The sequence below is a fragment of the Quercus lobata genome, chromosome 6, assembly GCF_001633185.2.
Source record: "Quercus lobata isolate SW786 chromosome 6, ValleyOak3.0 Primary Assembly, whole genome shotgun sequence".
NCBI lineage: Eukaryota > Viridiplantae > Streptophyta > Magnoliopsida > Fagales > Fagaceae > Quercus > Quercus lobata.
The window spans coordinates 2,287,207-2,310,530 of record NC_044909.1 but is presented as its reverse complement, the minus strand read 5'-3'; the positions used below and the strand labels follow the sequence as shown (position 1 = coordinate 2,310,530).

At 34.3% G+C, this 23,324-nt stretch overlaps 1 protein-coding gene and 3 non-coding genes across 4 annotated transcripts; 1 reads left to right on the top strand and 3 right to left on the bottom strand.

The window, feature by feature from the left end:
• The first annotated feature begins 6,343 nt into the window (after positions 1-6,343).
• LOC115995156 (glucose-6-phosphate/phosphate translocator 1, chloroplastic-like) lies at positions 6,344-12,156 on the top strand. The gene is made up of 5 exons (XM_031119608.1): positions 6,344-7,056; positions 7,795-8,020; positions 8,589-8,811; positions 10,092-10,305; positions 11,793-12,156. The coding sequence occupies exons 1-5, from the start codon at positions 6,553-6,555 to the stop codon at positions 11,802-11,804; spliced, it is 1,179 nt and encodes a 392-aa protein (XP_030975468.1). The 5' UTR covers positions 6,344-6,552; the 3' UTR covers positions 11,805-12,156.
• A 2,607-nt stretch (positions 12,157-14,763) lies between these two features.
• Positions 14,764-14,881, bottom strand: LOC115951112. Its single transcript, XR_004083238.1, has one exon. It is a non-coding gene; the product is annotated as a U5 spliceosomal RNA (small nuclear RNA).
• A 4,184-nt stretch (positions 14,882-19,065) lies between these two features.
• On the bottom strand, positions 19,066-19,182 carry LOC115951109. Its single transcript, XR_004083235.1, has one exon. It is a non-coding gene; the product is annotated as a U5 spliceosomal RNA (small nuclear RNA).
• A 1,632-nt stretch (positions 19,183-20,814) lies between these two features.
• LOC115951111 lies at positions 20,815-20,930 on the bottom strand. The gene has a single exon (XR_004083237.1). It is a non-coding gene; the product is annotated as a U5 spliceosomal RNA (small nuclear RNA).
• Positions 20,931-23,324: the final 2,394 nt, after the last annotated feature.

Below are 23,324 nucleotides of genomic sequence, written 5' to 3'. Positions count from 1 at the left end.
TATATCATTATTTTAATTTTTTTTCTCTCACTTCTTGTCTCATCAAATTCCTTTCTCTCTCTATGAAGATAATAATAAACAAAGAATGAAGAATTCTTATTTAAATAAAATAAAATAAAATGTAAAATAAATAATCTAATATAACTTAGTGTAGGTACTCTAAAAGTAAAAGCCCAAGCCCACTTAGAATAGTGTTGCTTGGTCCTTCAAATTCAAGCCCAACAATAGAATTTCTTTAGAGAGCGGGCAAATAATTCAAGTGCAATTCTAATTTGAACTCAAGTTGAAAACCGAAGAGTCTTGAATAACAGAAATGATTGATACAAGTATATGGAAAGAACAATAGCTCTCCTCGGGTTGATCTGAGGACTGGTCTTTTGCATACAAGGTCTAAGTATTACACTTAATAATTTATTGAACACCCTCTCTTTTTCCTAGTTTTCTTCTTCCCCCTAAAAGATCCCTCCTTTTTGGGGGACTCCTTTCCTTTTATACTCATCTTCTTCATACCCTAGCCCTCCATCTGTATGCCTCCAGGAGTTTCTAAGGACATTTGTCCCATCAATACTCTGTTGAAGGTGGTGGAAAGGGCTGCTAGCTGTGAAGATATTGTTTAGGGGTCATTTATCATTAAATGTAGTTGATAAGGTTGTTCTAGGACATTTAATGCAGAGGGGGAAGGTAAACTTCTCCATGAAGCTTCCTCCCACCATCATTGTTCTAAGACATTTAATTCACGTTTTAGTCCTCTTATTCGGTCCTCGAACCCCTCACACTTAGTATTAGATTTGTATAACTTAGTATTTGTTGTTGAATATAAAAAAAGAAAAAGAAAAAAAGAACTGAGGTGTGCTAAATCAGCCCGTAGTATATGTCTATTCAATTCTTGAGTTAGGGTGACTCAACTTGCTTGGCATATTCTCCCATAGTATGTTTCGGTTCTTCTTTTTCTTTGTTTATTTATTTTCTAGGAAGTAAAGCTCATATGATCTTTACCCTAATCTATTTCCTCCTTTCTTTTAATATCTTTCGAATATTAACTCTTTCCTCTGTTCATCACACAAACACAAGAATATTCCCTTTTCACCGACGCAGGGTGTGGCTTGAAATTAGAATTGTACTGTTTTATGTGATATTTGACCGAAGTTGAGTGGTTCGAAAAGTGGTGGTTCAACAAATGTATTGTGTCTACAATGATAGACATATCAAAAAAAAAAAGAAAAGAAAAAAAGATAGACTTATCAAGGCCTTCGTGCCTTGTTGGTACGCATAATGTTATCTTTATTGTCACATGACATGTTTTGAAGAGTCCATACTGAAGACCCATTTTTTATTCAGTCCCTTCTCTCTATTATTTTCTTTAAAAAAATTAATAATTCTTTTTCTTTTTAAAAATTTCATTTCTCTTGATAGATATTCACTCTTATACTGGAAGGGTTATCCTTCTATTATTATTTTAAAACTATATTAATTTTTTAAAGATATGTTATTTTGTTGCCATTAGTTTTTAGCTTGTGGTATCGTAAATTATTTACTTTCAAACAGTTGATTCAATCCAACTCATTATTCAATGAACTATTCTTGCCTCTAATCACATTCTTTATAAATCATCATAATGTGACATTTTATTAAATTTTTGAATTTTAAGTTTTGACCTTGAATATAAAAATATTTCATTAAAATTTTCTTTAAACCAGACAATTTCTCAAAACGTTAGGTTAATTTTCATTAATTTTATTTATTACATTTTCAATTAAAAAAAATCCAAAGTTCGCGTCCACCCTACTTAATATGTATATAATAAATAAATAAATAAATAAAAACCCATGAACCATGCAATCAAACATACAAAATTTTCTATCGTTTATCTCAAAAAAAAATACAAACTTTTACCATAGTTTTAAAAATCAGACTGGCCGATCTGATCGGTTGAACCAGAAACCGACCACTAATCCGGTCTAGAAAAAACACTAAAAATCGGTCAAGGCTGGATAAAATTGGGAGCTGAAGGCAAATTTGGTTTTGCCCCAATTCGATTTTTAAAACCATGCCTTTAACACCCCCATTTTAAGCCGAATAGTACCTTCCTAAGCCTTAGGGCATGGGGCTTGTGGGTGGGTCTTGGGTTCTAACTCCACGGTAGCACTTTAGGATAGATTGTGATAGATTTATAACTAGTTCAAAACAGAAGAATCACAAGTACAAATGTACAATAGTTTCTAAATAATTAGGATTCAAACTTTACCTTCAAGAATATTATCCTTTAATGGTACTGTTTAGTTTTTTCCATGAAAGAAAATTTAAATTCAAATTCCCATTCCTACTTATTTCAGTTATTCAAAAGGAAAAAAAGAAAAAAAAAATCAGCCTTTATCCCTTAAAGTTTCTTAAACAAATTCAAGAAAACATTGTTATATGTTGCTTATTACGCTTGACCACTCCCATCTAAGAAAATTCACCAATAATTGAGCATTCACAATCAATAAGTTTAGTGGCATGATATTCTTCGCACACATATACATATATAAATATTTATATGATTTGTTGTTATTGGTGTATAATAATAATTGTAAGAGCCTGATTTTAGACTACTAGCCCAACGTGTATATGGACTTAAGCCCAAATCAGCCCAAAACAATAAATTTGTAGAGAGTGTTTTGGAAAACTGGGCTCTCGTGAATCAGATAACAGAGAAACAGATTTTGATGCTAAAAAGAGAAAGATAACAGAAGTTTGTTAAGGAATAACGCTCTCAGACTGGTCCGAGGACACTGATTCTTAAATATTTACTCTTAAAACTTTATTACAGATTTGTTTACAGTTTTTTCCTCCTCTTTTTCATGGAGGGTCTTTCACGTTATATAGCCCTCCTCGAACCATCTTGATCCTACACTTGTTGATCATCTGAGCCCTTACTTAAGTACTTGTCCCATCAGACACCCTCTTTGGCTTTCTGTGAGTTGTGTTTGCCAAGGCAGCACTGTTCAGAGGTCTTCTCCACATAAATACGGCCAGAAAAGTAGCTGTAGTGCATTTAACGCAGTGGTAACAGCTTTCCCTTAGATATTTTGAGTTTCCTTCCTTCTTGCACATTCATGAGACACATTCCTATTGCTAGAGCTTTTTGGAGGATTACCTTAGTTGCTGGAATATACGCTTGAGCTACATTCATCATATTTGAAGAGGAGTTCCTCCTCGGATCACCTTTCGTTCGTTCCTCACTTATAAGACTTTCACTAGAGGCTTCTGATAACTACTTGCTTCTCCTTGGACAATTCAGTGTTCCCAGACAAAGGCTCAAGGCCCAAGGCCCAACATGTCATTCTGGGCCTTGATCCCTACAATAATAATAATAAAGAGAAAGTGTAAGTACTTTTTTTTTTTTCAAATGTAATGTAAAGTGTATATTTATACTTGCACCTAAACCAAGTAAAAGTGATATTTTTCATACAGTTTTGAAAAAATATTAGGGTAAAATTTAGCTCCAAATTGATTTGGAATGTTATTCTTCAACTCACAACATGATGATTTGTAAGACTATTAATGTATATTATTTAGAATAAAGTTTTGTTGCAAATTAGCTTGTAACTATTTTTTCCAATCAATTACGTGATGATTTATAAGATTATTCAGTGCATTATTTAAACATGTTATATAACACATTAAAAAAGTTACATGACTAAAACTACAAATAAATTTTTTTTTTTAATCATGGGTTAGAGTAAGGTTGCTTCAAACTAGTTTAGAGCTAAACTTTATTTTATTATTTAAACAAGTTGTATGATTTATTAAAAAAAAATGACATGATTAAAGCTATACATAAATGATCTCTTTAATGATTACACTAGCTCAGAGCATTGTGAAACATAGTTTCAAACATTAAGAGCATTTGCATTAGTATGTGCTTAATATAAAAATATATCAAATTTATACATTCAAGCTCCAAAATCACTCACATCAATCAAGCTAAAGAAAGATGTGTAAATATACATTATTAGAGTATTCACATCAGCTTATACAAAAAATTTCGTCTATTTTAACATAAGAACATATTTTTCTATTTTATATACTCATTTTTCAAAACACTCTATATTAGATTATCTATTTTATTCTACACTAGTCGCTAACCCGTGCGATACACGAGAAAACTATTAGAAAATAATAAAGCATGCATATATTAAAAGACAATTTAAGTTCATGTGTGCTTGCAAGGAATACATACCTAAATAGTTCTTGCGGTAGAAATAAAAGCCTTATCTTTGAAATAAAGAACTGATGGAAACAAACTAACCTTACATAAAACAAATTAAAAAAAAAAAAAAAACATAAAACTGATGTCACGAGAAATTCAGCCACATAGTAGTAATATATAAATCTCTTAAAACCTAAACCTAAACCTAAACGTAAGGACTAAATATTTATGCACCTTCTCTTGCTTTCCTGATGTATTTGGTTAACAATATAAAACTGATGTCACGGGAAATTTAGCCACATAGTAGTAATATATAAATCTCTTAAAACCTAAACCTAAACCTAAACCTAAACCTAAACCTAAAGACTAAATATATAAACAAACTAACCTTACAAAAGCTGAACTTTATAAGCTAAAATCTATACCGTGAGTTGTAGATCTTGAATGTTATACTGTACGTTTAGGGCTTCCTACATTTGGAGAGAGAGAGAGTTTGCAGAAACCAAAGAAAATCTCTTTATACCTTAAGAAACACAATATAATAAAATCAAAGAGATAAAATTTTCAGAAGACAAAATATTATAGATAATTTAAAAGAATTTTGGTTTAATTCTTGAACACTGCAACTCCATAAAATTCATACTAATAATAATATTTTATGATAGCGCAGTTAGAATTTTGGTTTAATTCTTGAACACTGAATTGGAAATTGATTATATGAGTATTCAATGGTGAACAAAGTACTACGTATTAATTAATATATAAACAAAACTAACCTTACAAAAGCTGAACTTTATAAGCTAAAATCTATACCGTGCATTGTAGATCTTGAATGCTTTAGGGCTTCCTACGTCTGGAGAGAGAGAGAGTTTGCAGAAACCGTGGCTTTATATTTCTTAACTTGAGAGAAGGGTAAGGTTGCTAGGGTTTTGAGGAGTTATAATTTTTTTTTTTTTAAATATTGTGCTGACGTGGAAAATTGTGGTACCAGTAAAGGCTTCGGTTATATATATATATATATATATATATAGATTATATTAAAATATCAATTTTTAAAAAAATTATTTCTCTTTTTCGCACATAATAATCACTATCTACATTCTTTCTTCGACCTTAGGATATGTAAAGAAATAATAAAATTACTATGCAAACTGAATAGTATCAGTATAAATATACACAGTTACTATATAAATTTTACAAATTTACATATTTTTAACTTGACTGATGTAGTTGACTTTTTTTGGGGTTGAATATGTAAAATTGATAACTTTTTCTATTTTGCATTGTTGGATGCAAATACTCTTGTTGTTGTTTTATATATCATTATTTTAATATTTTTTTCTCTCATCTCTTGTCTTATCAAATTTCTTTCTCTCTCTATGAAAATAATAATAAACAAAGAATGAAAAATTCTTATTTAAATAAAATAAATAATATAATATAAGTGTTTTTTAAAAAAATTGTGTAAAAAAAAAAAAAAGTCCCTGTGCTAAAATAAACATAAATTTTTGAAAGGACTGGATCCAAATGTTCCTCCAAAAAAAGATTTTGTAATTAGCTTTACTTCCAAGTACAGCACAACTCACACAAGAGGAACAGTGGGTTTTCACTGAGAGAGTGGATTATTGGCTGCAACCATAAAAAAAATATAACACATGACCACAGCATAGCAAAACCCAAACAAAACCAACTTTCCTCACCTTTTACAACAGAGGGAATTGTTGGTCCAAATAACCTTTTTAAATGCAAAAACATAAAAAAAGGGAAACAAGACACATGAATATTTGGTAACAAAAACACACAGACTGGACTGAGATTTCAGAGAAGCAACCATTGTAGATTTCACTACCAAGCATCCCAACTCTCAAAGTTCAAACCCTTTGTTGACCTCCTCATCAAAATTCACCTACCCTCCTCATCCAAAACCAAACAAATCCTCTTTCTCTCTCTTTCTTTTATACTCATTACTGTGTCAAAGTTATTTATAGATCACACCCGTAATTCACTCCTACTGTCTGCCTATAATATTTTATAGATCATCATAACCCAAATATCATTTTTTTTTTTTCCTGTTTTAAGCCTTGATCATATTCATAAGTTGGAAAAAATAAATAAATAAATAAATATATATATAAAAGATCGTTGCTTTTTTTTCTTTTCTTTTTTAGGTCAAAGGCTTTTTGGAAAAAGGTTTTTCAAAAGCAAAGCAAAGCCGTGAAGGTTTTGGCTTTTACTGCTTCTTTGAAGTTTGATCTCCGTGAACAACTAAAACTATATATATATTTCTGTGATCGTGTTTTTGTGAAAGACCCATAAAACCCACTTGGAATTTTGCTCTCAAAGTTCGAATCTTTTACGCCATGATTTGTTCTGTGAAGCAATCCGTGTCCCCAACGATTAATGGGTCCGATTTGTTTCTCCGAAAAAAGCCGTATCCGGCACGGCCGGTTCTGCAACTCGTACCGGCGTTGAGAAAACCGGAGCGACTCGGCTTGGTAACGGTGTCGAGGCCTTTGCATGTAAATTCAGTTGAGAAACTGAGTTTTGGGTCGGTGAGATATCGGGAGGATCGGATCAAATGCGAGGCGTATGAGGCTGCGGATCAGTCTAAACCGGTCGAACCGGCCGAGACGAAATCGGAGGCGGCGCGGAAGTTGAAGATCGGAATTTACTTCGCTACTTGGTGGGCTCTGAATGTGGTGTTCAATATCTACAACAAGAAGGTGTTGAATGCTTTCCCTTACCCATGGCTGACCTCAACTCTCTCGCTTGCATGTGGGTCTCTCATGATGTTAATCTCTTGGGTCACAAGGATCGCTGAGACTCCCAAGACTGACTTTGAGTTTTGGAAGACTTTGTTCCCGGTGAGTTTGAAAAAAGTTTAAAATTGGGTCTTGTTTTTATGGTTGCATGTTGTTTTGGGATGGAAGACTTTTTGATTCTTGTGATTTTGATTTGATTTGGTGGGAAAAGTGGAGCAAGTTGAGAGTATATTATGAAGTTTAAGGTTGTGTCTGTTGATTTTGTTTTGATGTTTGATGGAAGAGTTTGTTTGGGGTGAGTGAAAATTTGGGTTTTGTTTGGTTGGTGAGAAGGAGGAAGATGGAAAGAGTATGATTCTATTTTAGGCCTTTTGATGTTATTTTTGGTTTGATCTGATAGTTGATTTTAGGATTTGTGATCCGTTAGTTGATTTTGGAAATTGTGAATATATTTGAATATAAGAAAATGTAGAAAGTTACCCTTTTGTTTGGTTGCTGAGAAAGTTCAGGAGAGAGAAAGAAAGTGATGTTTTGAATTGTTTGTTTTTGTTGTTTGATTTCAAATATTCAAGAAAATTAATAGCCTCAAGTAGGCCAAGTAGTTGAATTTTGTCCAGTTCACTGGAATTTTTTTGTGCTTGGGGGTTTTAGTGATAAAAATTTGGAGGTATATAAATTATGATTCCATGATTTTACCTACATTTTATTGGCAACCAAGGAAACAATCAGGGTTCTGGTGTCTCTTGGGTTTATTATATGGCTTGGATTTTATCTCAATGATTGAATTCTTTGACTTTCTGGAATGGATTGTGATCTTAGCGTTTGCCTGTGTTTCAATAGGTTGCTGTGGCACATACGATTGGGCATGTTGCGGCAACTGTGAGTATGTCAAAGGTTGCAGTTTCATTCACCCACATCATCAAGAGTGGTGAGCCTGCTTTCAGTGTATTGGTTTCAAGGTTCCTGTTGGGTGAGAGCTTCCCTGTGCCAGTATACCTGTCCCTTATCCCAATTATTGGTGGTTGCGCACTTTCTGCTGCAACTGAGCTCAACTTCAACATGACTGGTAAAAATAAAACTTTATTATGTGATACACTTGCGATTACTTAATTGCTTGATCTATCATCTTATCATCTCTTTATATTGGTGTTCCATTTTCCAAATGTATATTTTTAACTGTGTTGACTGCTCAGAAGAGGCAGGAAAAGATAAACATTGAATTCTGAATTTTTATTTGTTTATTTTTTTAATATTGGGACTTTGGATCAAAACTACTTTTGTTTAATAAAGCGAAGTATGGGCAAGTTTTGTGTTTTGCCTAAAATTGTGACACATAAATCATAAATATTTTCTCTCTTTATTCAAATGTTCTCAGCAACCAATTTGAAGGTGAATCTTTTAGTTTATGTTTTTCATATTGATCTTTTTGCCTTTTCTGGTGACTTAAATTTAAGGTGTCAAAATTGGTTTGTTTGTTTACTTTTCAACCCAGGAGTCTATAATCTGTTGATGACAGTTTTGTGTTGTAGAGTATATCGTCATTGGAGGAGGTTATATGGTTGGACTTCAATTTTTATTGTTTTGTGTCTTGTTTTCAGAGCCCTGAATTTGGTTTCTTGAATTTCACTATTCAGGTTTTATGGGTGCCATGATATCGAACTTGGCATTTGTCTTCAGGAACATCTTCTCAAAGAAGGGCATGAAGGGGAAGTCTGTTAGTGGGATGAACTATTATGCATGTCTGTCTATGATGTCCCTTTTGATTCTCACACCGTTTGCTATTGCTGTAGAGGGACCACAAATGTGGGCAGCTGGTTGGCAAACAGCCATCTCTCAAATTGGACCCCATTTCATATGGTAATTATGTAGCAACTGTCAATTCTAGCCTAATGTCCTTGTTTGGTTGCATAGTTGCACTCTTTGTTTCTACGCATTTGTTTTTCCATGGTAGATCATAGAGATGTATGTTAAATCGATTCTTGAAAGTAATAATTATTCCTGATTCAGATGAAAACATTTTATGCCATATTTATTGGCTTTAATTTTTGAGAACCTGTATATGCTTTTCATATTGTATGACTATCTCACTAATAATTCAAGTTTGACATTTTTCATACCATCTATTTTTTCTACCAAGTGAAATCTCTTCTAGAGATGTTTTGGATCTTCTGGGTAGGATGCACATGGCACGTAATTGCTTAGGATGTCGTGCACGTTAAGTTGATCCTCTCAGATGATAATGTGTATACCATTTGTGTCTTTCTTTTCTTGTTTTTTTTCTGCCCAGATAAATTAGAAAATCAAGAACCAACTTGTGATATTTAACCTAGGAGCTCATGTAAGTTTTCAATAATCTATTTTCTTGCTTTTGTTCATGCTCAAATCTGTGAAATGTACAGTGTTCTTGAGGGTTCTAGAATTTCATATCTGAATGAATGTGCTGTCCTGTCTCCAATAGAACTCAAGAGCTTTATAGCTTTGCTCATGGAAAGACAATCAAAAAATTTACTTGAATGCCTTATTTCAAATGTACCCAACTATTATGTAGACTAGAAAATAAAAACTTAGTCCATCAGCCCTGGCCCCTGGGGCTGCAGGTCTGGTGGTGAGGGTGGGGTGGGATTGGGATAGGTGATAGGTATTAAGGTTCAATGTTGACAAGAAAAATAGGAAACTTAGTTATGTGGCAGTCAATGCCATATTATTTGGGTTTGTTTAATGATCCATCCAGCATTGTTTGACCATGGTGAATTTGAAAATTTGTTTCTTGCTGATTTTCACTCATATATTGCAGATGGCTCTACAGAATAGTATGTGGGTTATCTAGTATTCTGCTCAAAGACTTGATTCTAATAATTTTGGTGTTCTAATATGTTAATATTATGCCATTCCACCAATTGATCAGATGCTGATAGTAAACTTAAATTTATGACTGAAGGTGTTAGATCTTCCTCATGATGCCGTCAGGTTTTTTCTATTCTTTTTTTCCTTCTCTGGGAATGTGATGATGTTTAGGCTTTGTGACAGAATGTGTACATTGTATTTCATGTTGGATTCTGTTCTTCTTAAAAAGTTTGATGTTATTTTCCTTTTCCCTTTCCATTTACTAATGGTGTGGCTGTTAATTGTACACATAGGTGGGTGGCGGCCCAGAGTGTGTTCTATCATCTCTACAACCAGGTGTCATACATGTCCCTGGACCAGATCTCTCCCTTGACATTTAGCATTGGTAACACCATGAAACGAATATCCGTCATAGTCTCATCAATCATTATATTCAAAACGCCAGTCCAGCCCATCAATGCTCTTGGAGCTGCCATAGCTATCCTTGGAACCTTCTTGTATTCCCAGGTATTTTGTTGTTCTCTTTATTTGTTGAACAATATTGCTGTTCTCTCTCTCTCTCTCTCTCTCTCTCTCTCTCTCTATATATATATATATATATATATATAAAATTGGAATAGAACTCTTTAGTGTTGATTTTTCCATACTTGAAAAAATAACCTTATCACTTGGGTGTGTTTGTTTGGAGGTGAAATAAGGTAGATAGAAAACTTTGGAGAGAAAATGGGAAGAAAAACTTTTTTGAGTGTGTTTGGTTGGGTGGAGAGGAAGGAAAATAAATGATGGGGTCCAGGTGTTTTCTCCCCGGGTCCACTAAAAAGTTTTCTCCCCAAAATGGAGAGAAAAGTGAAGAGAGAAATTGGGCATCATTTTTGGACGAAAATGTCCATGTGCAATTGCACTCGTTGCTTTTCTTCACACTTTTTTTTTTTTTTTATTCCTCTTGGATGTTGCCTACTTTTTTTTTTTTTTTAATGGACAATGCTTGCCTTTTTTTTTTCCTTTTTTTCCTTTCATTTGTGTGTTTTTCTTTTTTTAGATGTAATTTTTTTTATGGACATGATTTTTATTTTTTAATAAATTTAGGTGATTGATTTTTTTTTTGTTGTTTTATCACTTTTTTGGTTTTAATTGGGCATCATTTTTTAATAAGGGTATATGCGTAAATTTATATAAACTCATTTTTTCCATCCCTTCATTTTTTCATTCTCAACCAAACAAAAAGGAAGGAAATTAAAATATTTTCTGTTCTTCTACTTTTTCATCTTCTCACCATTTTCTATCCTTTTACTTTTCCACCCCTCAAATACCCTAAATGAAAATGATCTAATAAAAAGACAAATTAAAAACATAAAGATAAATTGAGAAATTTAAAATTCTCCTTCATAGGGGGACCACACTAGAAAATCTTTACCTACTTCTGAAAGCATGGAAGGGTTTGAGTTGAAGTTTAGGTGGAACAACGACTCAAACTCGGCGGTTCTGGAGTCTTATATACGTGGTAGGCTAATTCGATAAAACACCAGTTGGGTTGATTAGTTGCCCTCACTACAAGCTTGTTTAGGTGTTGGGGTTAGGTGGGGTGGGGTTGGGGAGTATGAGTGTGGATCTTAGTTACCAATTATGATTGATTTGTTGTTAGGTGAATTTATATTAGCTACCAAAAGTAATATTTTTTGGGTAAATAAATATTATTCCTGCTGATAAGCTGTAGTTCAAAACTTCAAATGGCAGTCTCTTCTTTCAAGTACTAGGTGAGGGGTCATAAGATTGTGTTTCTAAGACCAAGTTGGGTGCATGTGTAACTTATTATTAATAAAATAATTAGGATATTCCTTTGCTTATCTTTTTTATAAAAGTCAGGATGACTTTGAGTGAAGTTGACTGTAGCCATATGTTATGGGAATATGCTTAATTTATTCCCTTTACATTAGAGCCTTGTATCTCATATGTTTAAAGATTGCCATGAACTTAAAATGTTTTCTATTTTACAGGCTAAGCAATGAAAAGCTTGGGGGTTCTGCAATTTAGATTCGTTGCTTAGAGCATAAGAAGGCGGAAGAGTGTGGCGTCAGGATCAGCTCTGCCAGAGGCGTTGTTAAGAATTTGCTTTTCAGAGTCCGGACTACTGGATTTTATTCCGATGAACCAGCAGTTTTATCTTTTTGTAGATAATAATAAATATTATCTAGTTATCAACATTACTGGTATACGGGTTTACTGAGTGGCTTTTTATTTATTTTTTTATCCCCTAGTGAGGTTGGAAGGAAAAATGTTTTAATAAACAAGGATAATGTCTTAACCTTGTCTGTTTTGAGAAACATAAAATTGCAAAATATGTTCTTTGATTTATTCACAGTTCTTTATTATAAAGTTTTTTTTATTTTTTATTTTAATGGGAGTGTGGACCAATGGGTTTGGTGGAGATGGAGATGTATGAGTAATTTACAGGGATCCGGGGGTAGGGTATCTGGATATAAAAAAGCATCTTCGTAATTACATTTTGCGGCGAAGTTGACTTTTTGGTGGCAACTGTTTTCATTTGGGACATATCTTGTGAGAAATTCAATACGTTGATTTGGAGTTTTTGACTTCTTTGGGTCGGCCATATTGTGTCATGGGAGTGTGCCGAATAGTCAGAAATGGTCAATCTTCTATGTTTTAGATGATCGGACTATTTTTGGGCTAAATAGAAGATTGGATTTGTTAGAGTATCAAACTCATACGTCCAATCTAAGCAAAATGCTCGGCTGTATATTTCTTTTAGCTTTGGACATTCACATTGGGCTAGGTACTAGCTTATAGATGATTTTTCCAGTCAAATTCTAGCTAGCCCTGCCCTAAACATATGCTTCTCACCAAGCTAGCCACCAGCTATCGCTAAATTGTAAAAAAGTTATAGTTTCTTGTCAGGCTTGTTCAGGTATCAGCCTAGCAAATTATTTCTTCTCTTTACTCTTTGCAGTCTAGCAAATGAATCTCTTGTTTTTATTACCTCCAACGTTCCTCTTTCTCTCTCTCTCTCACACACACACAAAAGGGCTTGGACGCCGATCTTGAACTCAACTGTTGCAATACCATGTGAAAAGCTTTGTAACTCATCTAGTATCTTATTGTGTTTTCAACAGAGATATTTCACTCCTAATTATTAATTTTTTTTATTAAAAAAAAAATCTGTTGCAATACCATGATTTTCAAAACCTAGCAAACTTCAAATCGCAAGCCAGCATAACCCATATTTAACTTATTTAAATAAGCAAAATAAGACAATGAATTGTTTATTCACGAGTTTTTCAAAAAGAATGAATTGGATTAGGGGTATTTATTACACACAAATTGTTACACATTTTTAAACACCCCATTCTTAAACTGAAATAATGACTTGAAGTCAATTTTAAACTTGGAAATCGTGATTCCATATCACGGTTTCAGTTAAAAAATGAAACGTGTATAATAGCTTGTGTGCAACAAGTATTATCTTTGGATTTGTGGCCATTTATAAATCAAAGGATGGTTTTTTTTTTTTTTTTCCTTTATTGAAAAAAAAGTTTTTCCTTTTTTGGCATTGAGAGATAGTTTTGCAGCAGCATGGGCAGCCACATTACAGTCCCTCTTAATTCAACGAAAAAGACATCATGAGAACTCTTTCAAAAAAAAAAAAAAAAGACATCATGAGAACCTGGACTTAAAGTCAAGTATTGCACATAATATTAGCGATGGACCAATAGGGGGTTACTTCTTTTGAAGAAAGACGATCAAAACAGTTTTTTTGAGTCACCTTCTACGATGATATGATTCCAAAATTCTTGATGCACTAGCTGGACAGCCCAAGGAATGGCAGAAGCTTCAGCTGAAATGGGGGAGCATTTGGTATGGATTTTGGACCAAACTTTAATGATGTTTCCTCTAAAATCTCTAGCAACTATGGCTAGTGCTGAGAAGGTCTCGGTTATTATTTTGTTGAAGTGGCATCAATTACATTCATTTATCAATTTATAAATTTTTTTAAAAAATAAATTTTATAATAACTTTGCACATCAATTTATAAAATAACTTTTAACATTTTTTTTTTTGATGGCTTTTCAAGTTGAGCTGGTGGCCTAAAAAGTGACCATGGGGTCACTAGGTTGCAAGGTTCTCATAAAACTTTCATCTTTAATATTTTTGAGATAGACAATGTAAAAAAATACTCTATTGTCCTTTTTTTTATTCAAGAAATTGTTCTTGAAACGGTATATTTATAAAGATCACCAATTAAATTGAGAAATACTCTTTTGAAAGTGGTATAAACTCCTCATCTGTCCTGTCTCTTTTTTGCTCAGGAGTGTCTCATTCCGTTTGCAATAGCAAGCTTTCAAACCTCTCATCTCCTCGCTCCTAAGGGCTTTCTTTTTATTTTCTTTCTGTTCTGCTTCTACTTTCCTTCTCTTCTACAAAAAATGGATGACGATTTTGTAAACTTATGGAAGCTTTTAATACTCATTGAAGCTGAAATTTTGATGAAGAAAAAAAGATGTAACAGCTTTGCCAATGAATTTAATTTATTGTTTAAATTGCAGTTATATATCTACAAAGTTTGTATGATTATTAACCCAGCATCACAGCAACGGGACTGGTTTCTTGCATTAAGAGTGCGTTTAAGAATTTTTTTTTTTTTTTTTTTTTTCAGAGAATAAACAGTAAAAGTACTGTTCATATACTGTACTAGAGACAAATTTTACTGTACATATACTGTTTACATACTGTTCATGAGACCTACATTTACTTTATTCGTAAAAAAATATTAAAAATGAATCTCACGTACTATTTACACATTTAAAAATTATTTTACTACAGTATTTTTTAATTTTCATTTAAAAATTATTTTACTACAATATTTTTTAATTTTCCAAACGGACCCATACGTATCCATAGTCAATAAATAAGAATTACAAGATTTGAAAATGTTTAACTAGCATTTTTAGGAGCTTTCCCATAGGATAAACTCCTCCAAAAATAGGCGTATGCCACCATTTGCGGCGTGCAGACGGTATTCTTTAGTAAAAGGCGAAAGAATAGTTCGCTCTGTGCTCACCGCGTGGCTGCGTGTATTGGAAATGAAATGACTTGCCATTTTAATAACAGCTATCTTACACAACTTTATTGTCTGTTCGATATGGGACATCAACGCGAATTTGAAAGCACTTCTTCATACATGCGTAAATTAAGACTATGGCCGTGGAGAGACTTTGGTCTTCTTGAGGCAAAAGTGCCAGGCTAATGGGAACGGAGAACAGTAATTTCTTCCTTTAGCTCATGTAATATGATGTATAAAATGGAGTTGAAGGTTGTAACTAACAGGATGAAAGCCAAGATAAGTCCAAGCATGGCTCTAAAGCTGAATTTGAGTAAGGCCTATGATAGAGTGGAATGCAGAATTTACAAGCAATAATGCTAAAGATGGGCTACGTTAGACTGGGACAAGGAATTAGGAAAGGAAATCCTATCTCCCTACCCCTTTCTCATTTGTGCAGGCGATCCATCTGCATTATTGATAGCAGGTGTGTCAATCTCGAGAGGACCAAAGATTTTTCACTTAGTTTTTGCAAATGATAGCATTTTATTTTGTAAAGCCATAGCGGAAGAATGTCTGGCTATATCAGAACCCTTAAGTTGTGAGAACGGGCATCCAGACAAGAATTGAATTTTGGTGATAAATGATTGGCATCAAAATAGGAAATAAAGTTTGTCCCATGCTTTCCAAGCAATGAACTTACTTTGTTTTGATGCCAAGCATAGTGTTTGAACTTAAAAACAAGGGTGATACAGCTCAAGATTGGTGATAAAGCTCGGGTTTGAGGTAATAAATGATTGGCATCAAAACATGGACGAAAGATAGTTTCACCATATATAGTTATTCTAGAAAATGCATTCACGTCCCCATCTTTTAGAAATTCTTGATTGATTCTATTTTCTTCCCTTTGTAGCTTCTCAAATTCAAGCCGGACTCGTTAGTGTGGATGGGTACCTCAAATGGAAAATTCAGAGTGGAAAGTCAAGTTATTAGTGAAGGTCTTGTAGAATATGGCTCGAATTAGGAGTTCAACTCTTTGTTGGATTTGGATAAGAAATGAACTTTATTCATTTTGGGTAACTGTTACTTGAAGTTATTAGGCTCTATTTGAAGTCTTGTCTACTACTTGATTTGGAATTCCTTTTCGAATAGGAGTGATTCTCCTTTGTGTGTGGAAAAGAAGTCTAGTCTTTTTTGGTTTTGGATATACTAGCCGAATCAAGTCTCCTATATAAGCATAGTACTGCTACAGAAAATTAGAGAGAAAGATGAGAGTGTGTGAAAAAAAGGCTTTCTCTTCGTTTGGTTCTTTGATATTTGTGGGTTGCAATTTGGAATAGTGAGAGGGGTTTGTTGCCGCTTAGTTTTGGTTCTGCGGTTTGGTGATTTACTCTCTCTTGCTGTGTTGCAACTTTTGGATTTGCTTTGTGGCTCTCTCTTTGGTTTGTGTGCAATTTGCATTTGGTATTTGGTATTTGTAAACCTTTGGTTCTTTGGTTTTGTATTTGTGAGAGAGAGCTATTTGGGTGTATTTGAGATTTGGATTTGTGAGAATACCTCTACACCAATTTGTATTATCCCAAATTTGTTATAGTGAAATTTGTTTGTCGTCACCCGTGGATGTAAGCTATAGCCGAACCACGTAAATCTTGGTGTTTTGTGTCTATTTTCTTTTGGATTAATTTTCTTCGTTCTTATTATTAGTTTGAAGATCTTTCACAATCCTAAAATATTTTCACAATCAATTTTGATAATTTGAGCTTTTGCTATTTTACAACAGGTGTGAAGGATGAGACTCAAGGGTAATGCTCATGATATTTGGAATGGTCTTTGGGCTTTCTTGGTTTCTCATAAATGAATCAAGTCATTTGCTTGACAAAGGAATATCTTCTACATTTGCTTGTGTCTACTGCTTGAAGGAGGCTGAAACTGTTTCTCATGTGCTTTGGAGTTGTGATTTTGCAGAGTCGGTGTGGAGTGGATTTCGATTCAAGGTTTGATCAAGTCATATCCTTTCAAAGAGAAAGTATCTTATACACCCAGCATATAAGACCTATGTGAGACAAACATATGAGTCCCACAACTATACACTGGACGAATACAAGATTTTTGTCCATTTAAGAGGTGGTTCACTATGTTGAAAATCTAGGAACTGGACACTAATGGTTATGTTTGAGACATAAAAAGATAAGAGGGAGAGGAGAGAGGATTATGCAGGTAGTCGGAATGTACTAAATTTTGGTATATTCTGACTATCTGCCCTCCCCTACCTCCATCTCCCTCCGTCCAAAACATGGGGTAGTGGAACCTTTCTAGGGATTGTGCACGCTGATAAAATGATATCAAACAGCATATCTGAAAAACAGAAATTTTCAACTATGTAAAGATAGCCAAGCTATTAAAATAATGCTTGAGAACTTTCTACCACCACATTATGCGAACGTGTTTTCTTATCATTCAAATATGAACTTTGATAAAGCAGTTATCTTTCAAAAAGAAGCATCAGAGTGCTCCATAGTCCATACTAACACTCATACATCCAATCTAGCAAAATTGGTAAAATACTCAGTTGTATGTTTGTTTTAGCTTTCAGCATTCACATTGGGCTAGCTACTAGCTTATAGATGATTTTCCCAGTCAAATTCTAGCTAGCCCTGCTCAAAACAATGCTTCTCACCGTGCTAGCCACATGCTAGCTAAATTGAAAAAACGCTATAGTATCTTTGTCAGGCTTGGTCAGGTATTGTATTAGTAGCCTAGCAAATTATTTCTTCTCTTTGGTATTGTAGCATGCAAATGAATCTTTTTTTATTACCTCCAACGTTTCTCTCTCTCACACAAAAAGGCTTGGACACCGATCTTGAACTCAATTGTTGCAACACCAAGATTATTGAAACCCGTTGCAACCTCAAGTCATCGGCACAACCCTTGACTTGTCTAACTTGTTTAAATAAGCAAAATAAGCCAATGAATTTAAAATTTTCCATAGAGTTTTACCATTTTTATTCACAAGTCTTCCAAAAAGAATGAATTGAATGTGTGCCACTAACAAATCAGAGGTTGGTGGTACTTACAAAAGCCGTGTTTTAGATATTACAAATTTTGCTATATAGGTCTTACAACCTAATATGTTACTAATCACAAAAAAATAATTCAAACACTCATTTATTATCTTATTGATGTGTAGTATTGATTATATTCATTATCACATCAATTAATAAATTTTTTTGTGATAAATTTTATAGTAAATTAACATTTTTTTGTAGACTACTTTTCGAGTCAAGCTAGTGGCCTAAGAACTTACCATGGGGTCACTAGGTTGCCAGGTTCTCAGAAATTTTTTTGACGTAGACCATGTAAATTTCCCTATCATTGTATTTTCAATTTTTTAAATAAATTATTCTTGAAAACAATTTCTTTAGAAAGATAAGCAAAATATTCTCTTTTAAAAGTAGTTTTATTTTTTATCAAAAAAACAGTGGTTTTTTTAATTAAAAAAATTAAATACGATAAATAGTTTCACACTGCCACTTTATACACATAATATTCATAATTTCACATATGCTCATATAAGCATGTTCACATTTAACACATGAAATAGATGTTGTATAGGGCCATGTAAACTAAAGTGTGCGATAGTCAATGCCCCAAGCTTTCAAACCTCTCATCTCCTCATTCATCATTTTATTTTCGTTCTGTTCTCTCTGCTTCTACTCTTCTTTTCGTTTTGGTTCTGTTCTCTTTGCTTCTACTGTTCTTCTCCTGTAGAAAAATGGATGATGGTTTTGTGAATTTATGGAAGAATTTGAAACTCTTCGTGGCTGAAGTAGGGGAAGGGGGGTGAAATTTTGATGACGAAAGCAAGCTCAAATATTTAGTTTATTGTTCAAGCAGTTTAATGAGGCTTTCAACACAAAAAAGGAAAGCCTATTCTTAGCTGTGTTCGAGAAGGAAAAGGATTTGGAGTCTATTCTCTTAAAATCCACAATAGCTCAAGCTGTGGAGTCTCATTGTGATGAGGTTATATGATGGCCATCCAACAAGTCACTCATCATATGAAATGTTATATACATCACCTCCTATGTAGTTAAATAACTGAAACTTCCATATATCACAGCCATAGATTTTAGTTTCTGGAATTGCGTGTTCTTTAACAATATTTCTTAAAAGAGGCTGAAACAAGGTTTTGAAAATGTTAGACTAGTATTTTTAGGAGCTTCCCTTTGGGAGAACCCCTCCAAAAATAGGCGTATGCCACTATTTGCGGCGCGCACACGGTATTCTTTAGTAAAAGGCGAAAGAATAGTTCGCTCTGTGCTCACCGCGTGGCTGCGTACTTTTGACAATAAAATGACTTACCGTTTTAATAACAGCAATCTTACACAACCTTAATGTATGTGTTCAATATGGGACATCTTCGCGAATTTGAAAGCAATTCTTCATACATGCGTAAAATAAGACTATGGCCGTGGAGAGACTTTGGCCTTCTTGAGACAAAAGTGCCAGGCTAATGGGAACGGAGAATAATAATTTCTTCCTTTAGCTCATGTAATGTGATGTATAAAATGGAGTGGAAGGTTGTAACTAACAGGATGAAAACCAAGATAAGTCCAAGCATGGCTCCAAAGCTGAATTTGAGTAAGGTCTATGATAGAGTGGAATGCGGAATTTACAAGCAATAATGCTAAAGATGGGCTACATTAGACCGGGACAAGGAATTAGGCAAGGAAATCCTGTCTCCCTACCCATTTTTCATTTGTGCTGAAGGTCCATCTGCGTTATTGAGACGTGATGAGAGAGAAGTCAATATTAGAGGTGTGTCAATCTCGAGAGGTCCAAAGATTTTTCACTTATTTTTTGTGAATGGTAGCCTTTTGTTTTGTAAAGCCACAATGGAGGAATGTCTGGCTATATATCGGAACCCTTGAGTTGTATGGACGGGCATCGGGAAAAAATTCGAATTTTGGTAAGACGTTCTCGTTTTTCAGTTTAAACACTATGCCTGTGTGAAGAATGATACTAGGACAGCTTTACGTGCAACTTCTCTGGTTCCTTTTGAGAAGTACCTTCAGTTACCTCCTTTAATTGGTAGAGGCAAGAGTTTGGCTTTTGAAGAGATAAAGAGTCCAGTTCATAAAAAAAAAATTGAAGGGTGGAAGGAGAAGATTTTATTTCAAGCTGGTAGGAAGATCTTGATCATAACAGTAGTTCAGGCTATCTCAATTTATGCCATGAGTTGCTTTAGTGAACTGGATGGATTTTGCTCTGAATTAAATTCTTTAATGAGTAGGGTTGGGCTAAATTATCTCAATTTCACATATCATCACATAAGCATATTCACATTTAACAGATGAAATAGATGATGTATAGGGCCATGTACACTAATGAATGTGTAATAGTCAATGCCCCAAGCTTTCAAACCTCTCATCTCCTCGTTCATTGTTTTGTTTTCGTTCTGTTCTCTTTGCTTCTACTCTTCTTCTCTTGTAGAAAAATGGATGATGGTTCTGCGAAGTTATGGAAGAATTTGAAATTCTGTGGCTGAAGTAGGGGAAGGGGGTGAAATTTTGATGAAGAAAAGCAAGCTCAAATATTAATTTAGTTTATTGTTCAAGCAGTTTAATGAGGCTTTCAACCCAAAAAAGGAAAACCCATTTTTAGCTGTGTTCGATAAGGAAAAGGATTTGGAGTCTATTCTCTTAAAATCCACAATAGCTCATGCTGTTGAGACTCATTGTTATGATGGCTTACTGTCATGACATTGTGGTATGAATAGAGTCCATCCAACAAGTCACTCATCATATGAAATGTTACGTACATGACCTCCTTGTGTATTTAAATATCTAAAATTTCCCTATGTCACAGCTAAAGATCTAGTTTCTGGAATTGCGGGTTCTTTAACTATATTTCTTAAAAGAGACTGAAACAACGTATTGAAAATGTTAAACTTGTATTTTTGGGAGCTTCCCCTTAGGAGAAACCCCTCCAAAAATAGGCGTATGCCACTATTTGCGGCGTGCACACGGTATTCTTTAGTAAAAGGCGAAAGAATAGTTCGCTCTGTGCTCACCGCGTGGCTGCGTGGTTTGGAAACGAAATGAGTTTCCATTTTATTACAGCTATCTTATACAACTTTATTGTATCTGTTCTATATGGGACATATACGCGAATTTGAAAGCACTTCATACGTGCGTTAAGAGTTAAAACTATGGCCGTGGAGAGTTCTACCTAACAGGATGAAAAAGGTGCTGCTCTGCATCATCTCTGAAAATCAAAGAGCATTTGTTCCTAGGGGATTACTAACAAACATCAGCTTGGTGGCTTTTGAAATTTTGCATCATATGAAAACCAAGACAAGGGGTAGAAGTCCACACATGGCTCTTAAGCTTGATGAGTAAGGCATATGATAACAAGTGGAATGGAGATATTGTCAAGAAATAATGCTAAGATGGACTTTCATTTTTGTTAGGTTAGTATCATTATGCAATGTATTATGTATCTCCTGAGTCTTAATTCCCTTTGTCTTCACTCTCTAGCATGCATCAAACGGTTCCCACCAGTTTATTACCATTTTGGCAAAGACGCTTTTTTAGTAGAGAATCTCCCAAAAGAGCTCTTCCAAACCATCCTCTCTGTAATCTCTTCAGCCACGGGTCCCACCTCCCTTGCATTGGCTAGGTTACAAATTGGTGGGACTCTGGTCGTTCTACTCTGTTTCTTTCTTATGCTTTTTCTTTTTCTTTCCCGTGCATTTTTTGCCACTATTACCTGGTGTTGTTTCACTGTTTTTACCCTCGCAGAATTAAGGTTTTCCCTCATCCCCTGGGTAAGAGCAGCATGGGCTTCTTAAGCTTGCCATATTACATCCTGCTGGGCTGGACTTACTGGCTTTTTGGCTCCTCCCCTTTCTTTTTCATTGGATTTTGCTGGGCAACATTTGTCGGGTCTTATCTTACTCTTTCACTTTTGGGCTTTTCAAGACCCATTTTACTCTTCAATAAGGGTCATTCTACTCTTATGTAGGAATGGCAACGGGTCGGGTTCGAGGCGGGTTTTTCTATACCCGGACCCGACCCGTTTACTAAGCGGGTTTTTTTCCCGGGGCTCAAACTCACCCCCGTCGGGCCCTATGGGCCTCGTTAAGGGATTGGGTCCAATTCGTGGCCCAACCAAAAAAAAAAAAGAATTGAAGCCCAAATTTATTTTTGCCTACATTCAAGCCTAGATAACGTGGCCCAAATGCCAAGCCCAACCAAAAAAAAAAAAAGAATTGAAGCCCAAATTTATTTTTGCCTACATTCAAGCCTAGATAATGTGGCCCAAACCCCAAATGCCAAATCAATCCAAATCATAAATCAATAAATCATCTGTTACTTATAAATCTATAAATCAATAAACCATAACTAATACCATAATCATAATTCAATAAATCATAACTAAGATTTTAAATCAATAAATCACCAAGCTAAGATAACTATTTAATCATTAATCAACAAAATCATAACTAAAATCACCAACTATGAATTAATTGTGACACAACCCCCATCTTCTTCATTTGGCTCCCCATCATCAAGAATTGATTGAAATGTACAATCTCTAGATATAGTTAAAGAACCTACAACAACAATGAATTAAAAAATGGAATAAACTTCATCAAACTGTAACTAGTAAATATAAAAACATAATTTTGATTTTATAAATAGAAATTAGACAATTGCTAACCGTTGATTTTACTTCATAACCAATTCTGAGCACACATCATTGCCTCTATAGTCTTGGGATGTAGCCTACTACAGTGTGGACTTAAAAGTCTCCCACTATTGCTAAAGGTAGATTCTAAAGCAACAGTTGTAACGGGAATGGCTAAAATATTTCTTGCAATCCTTTGTAAAGTAGGATATTTGAGACCATTACTTTTCCACCATGCCAAAATATCAAAGTCTTCACTCCTCTTCAACAGTCCCTCATCTATGAAATGATCAAATTTCATTCTAGCACTCCCATGTTTCTTTGAACTACTTGAACTATTGTTCACAAACAAATCAAAACATGACATTGCCCCACTCAACCTAAATTTCATTTGTGCCACTTGATTTGAAGTACTTGCAGGCATATGAGAACTTCCTTCATTATCTACAGGAGACTCATCTAAATCTCCATACTCATCAAGCAAATCATAACAAAGATTCTTAATTTTTTCAATCTCCAAATCAGAATTATCACCATAAATGTTAGGATAATAAAACTCCAATAACTTCATCTTATATTTTTTATCTAAGATAGCAGCAACAGCCATAACAACACTAACATTAGCCCAATAAGAATTAAATTTAGCAAGCATGCTTTCTGCTATCGTACTTATCATCTCACTTGAAGACAAACTTCATTCATTCAATGCAATTTTCAACTCACACACCAAAGCAAAATACAGATTAGTTGTGGGGTACTTACGACCAGAAAAAAACTCAGTCAC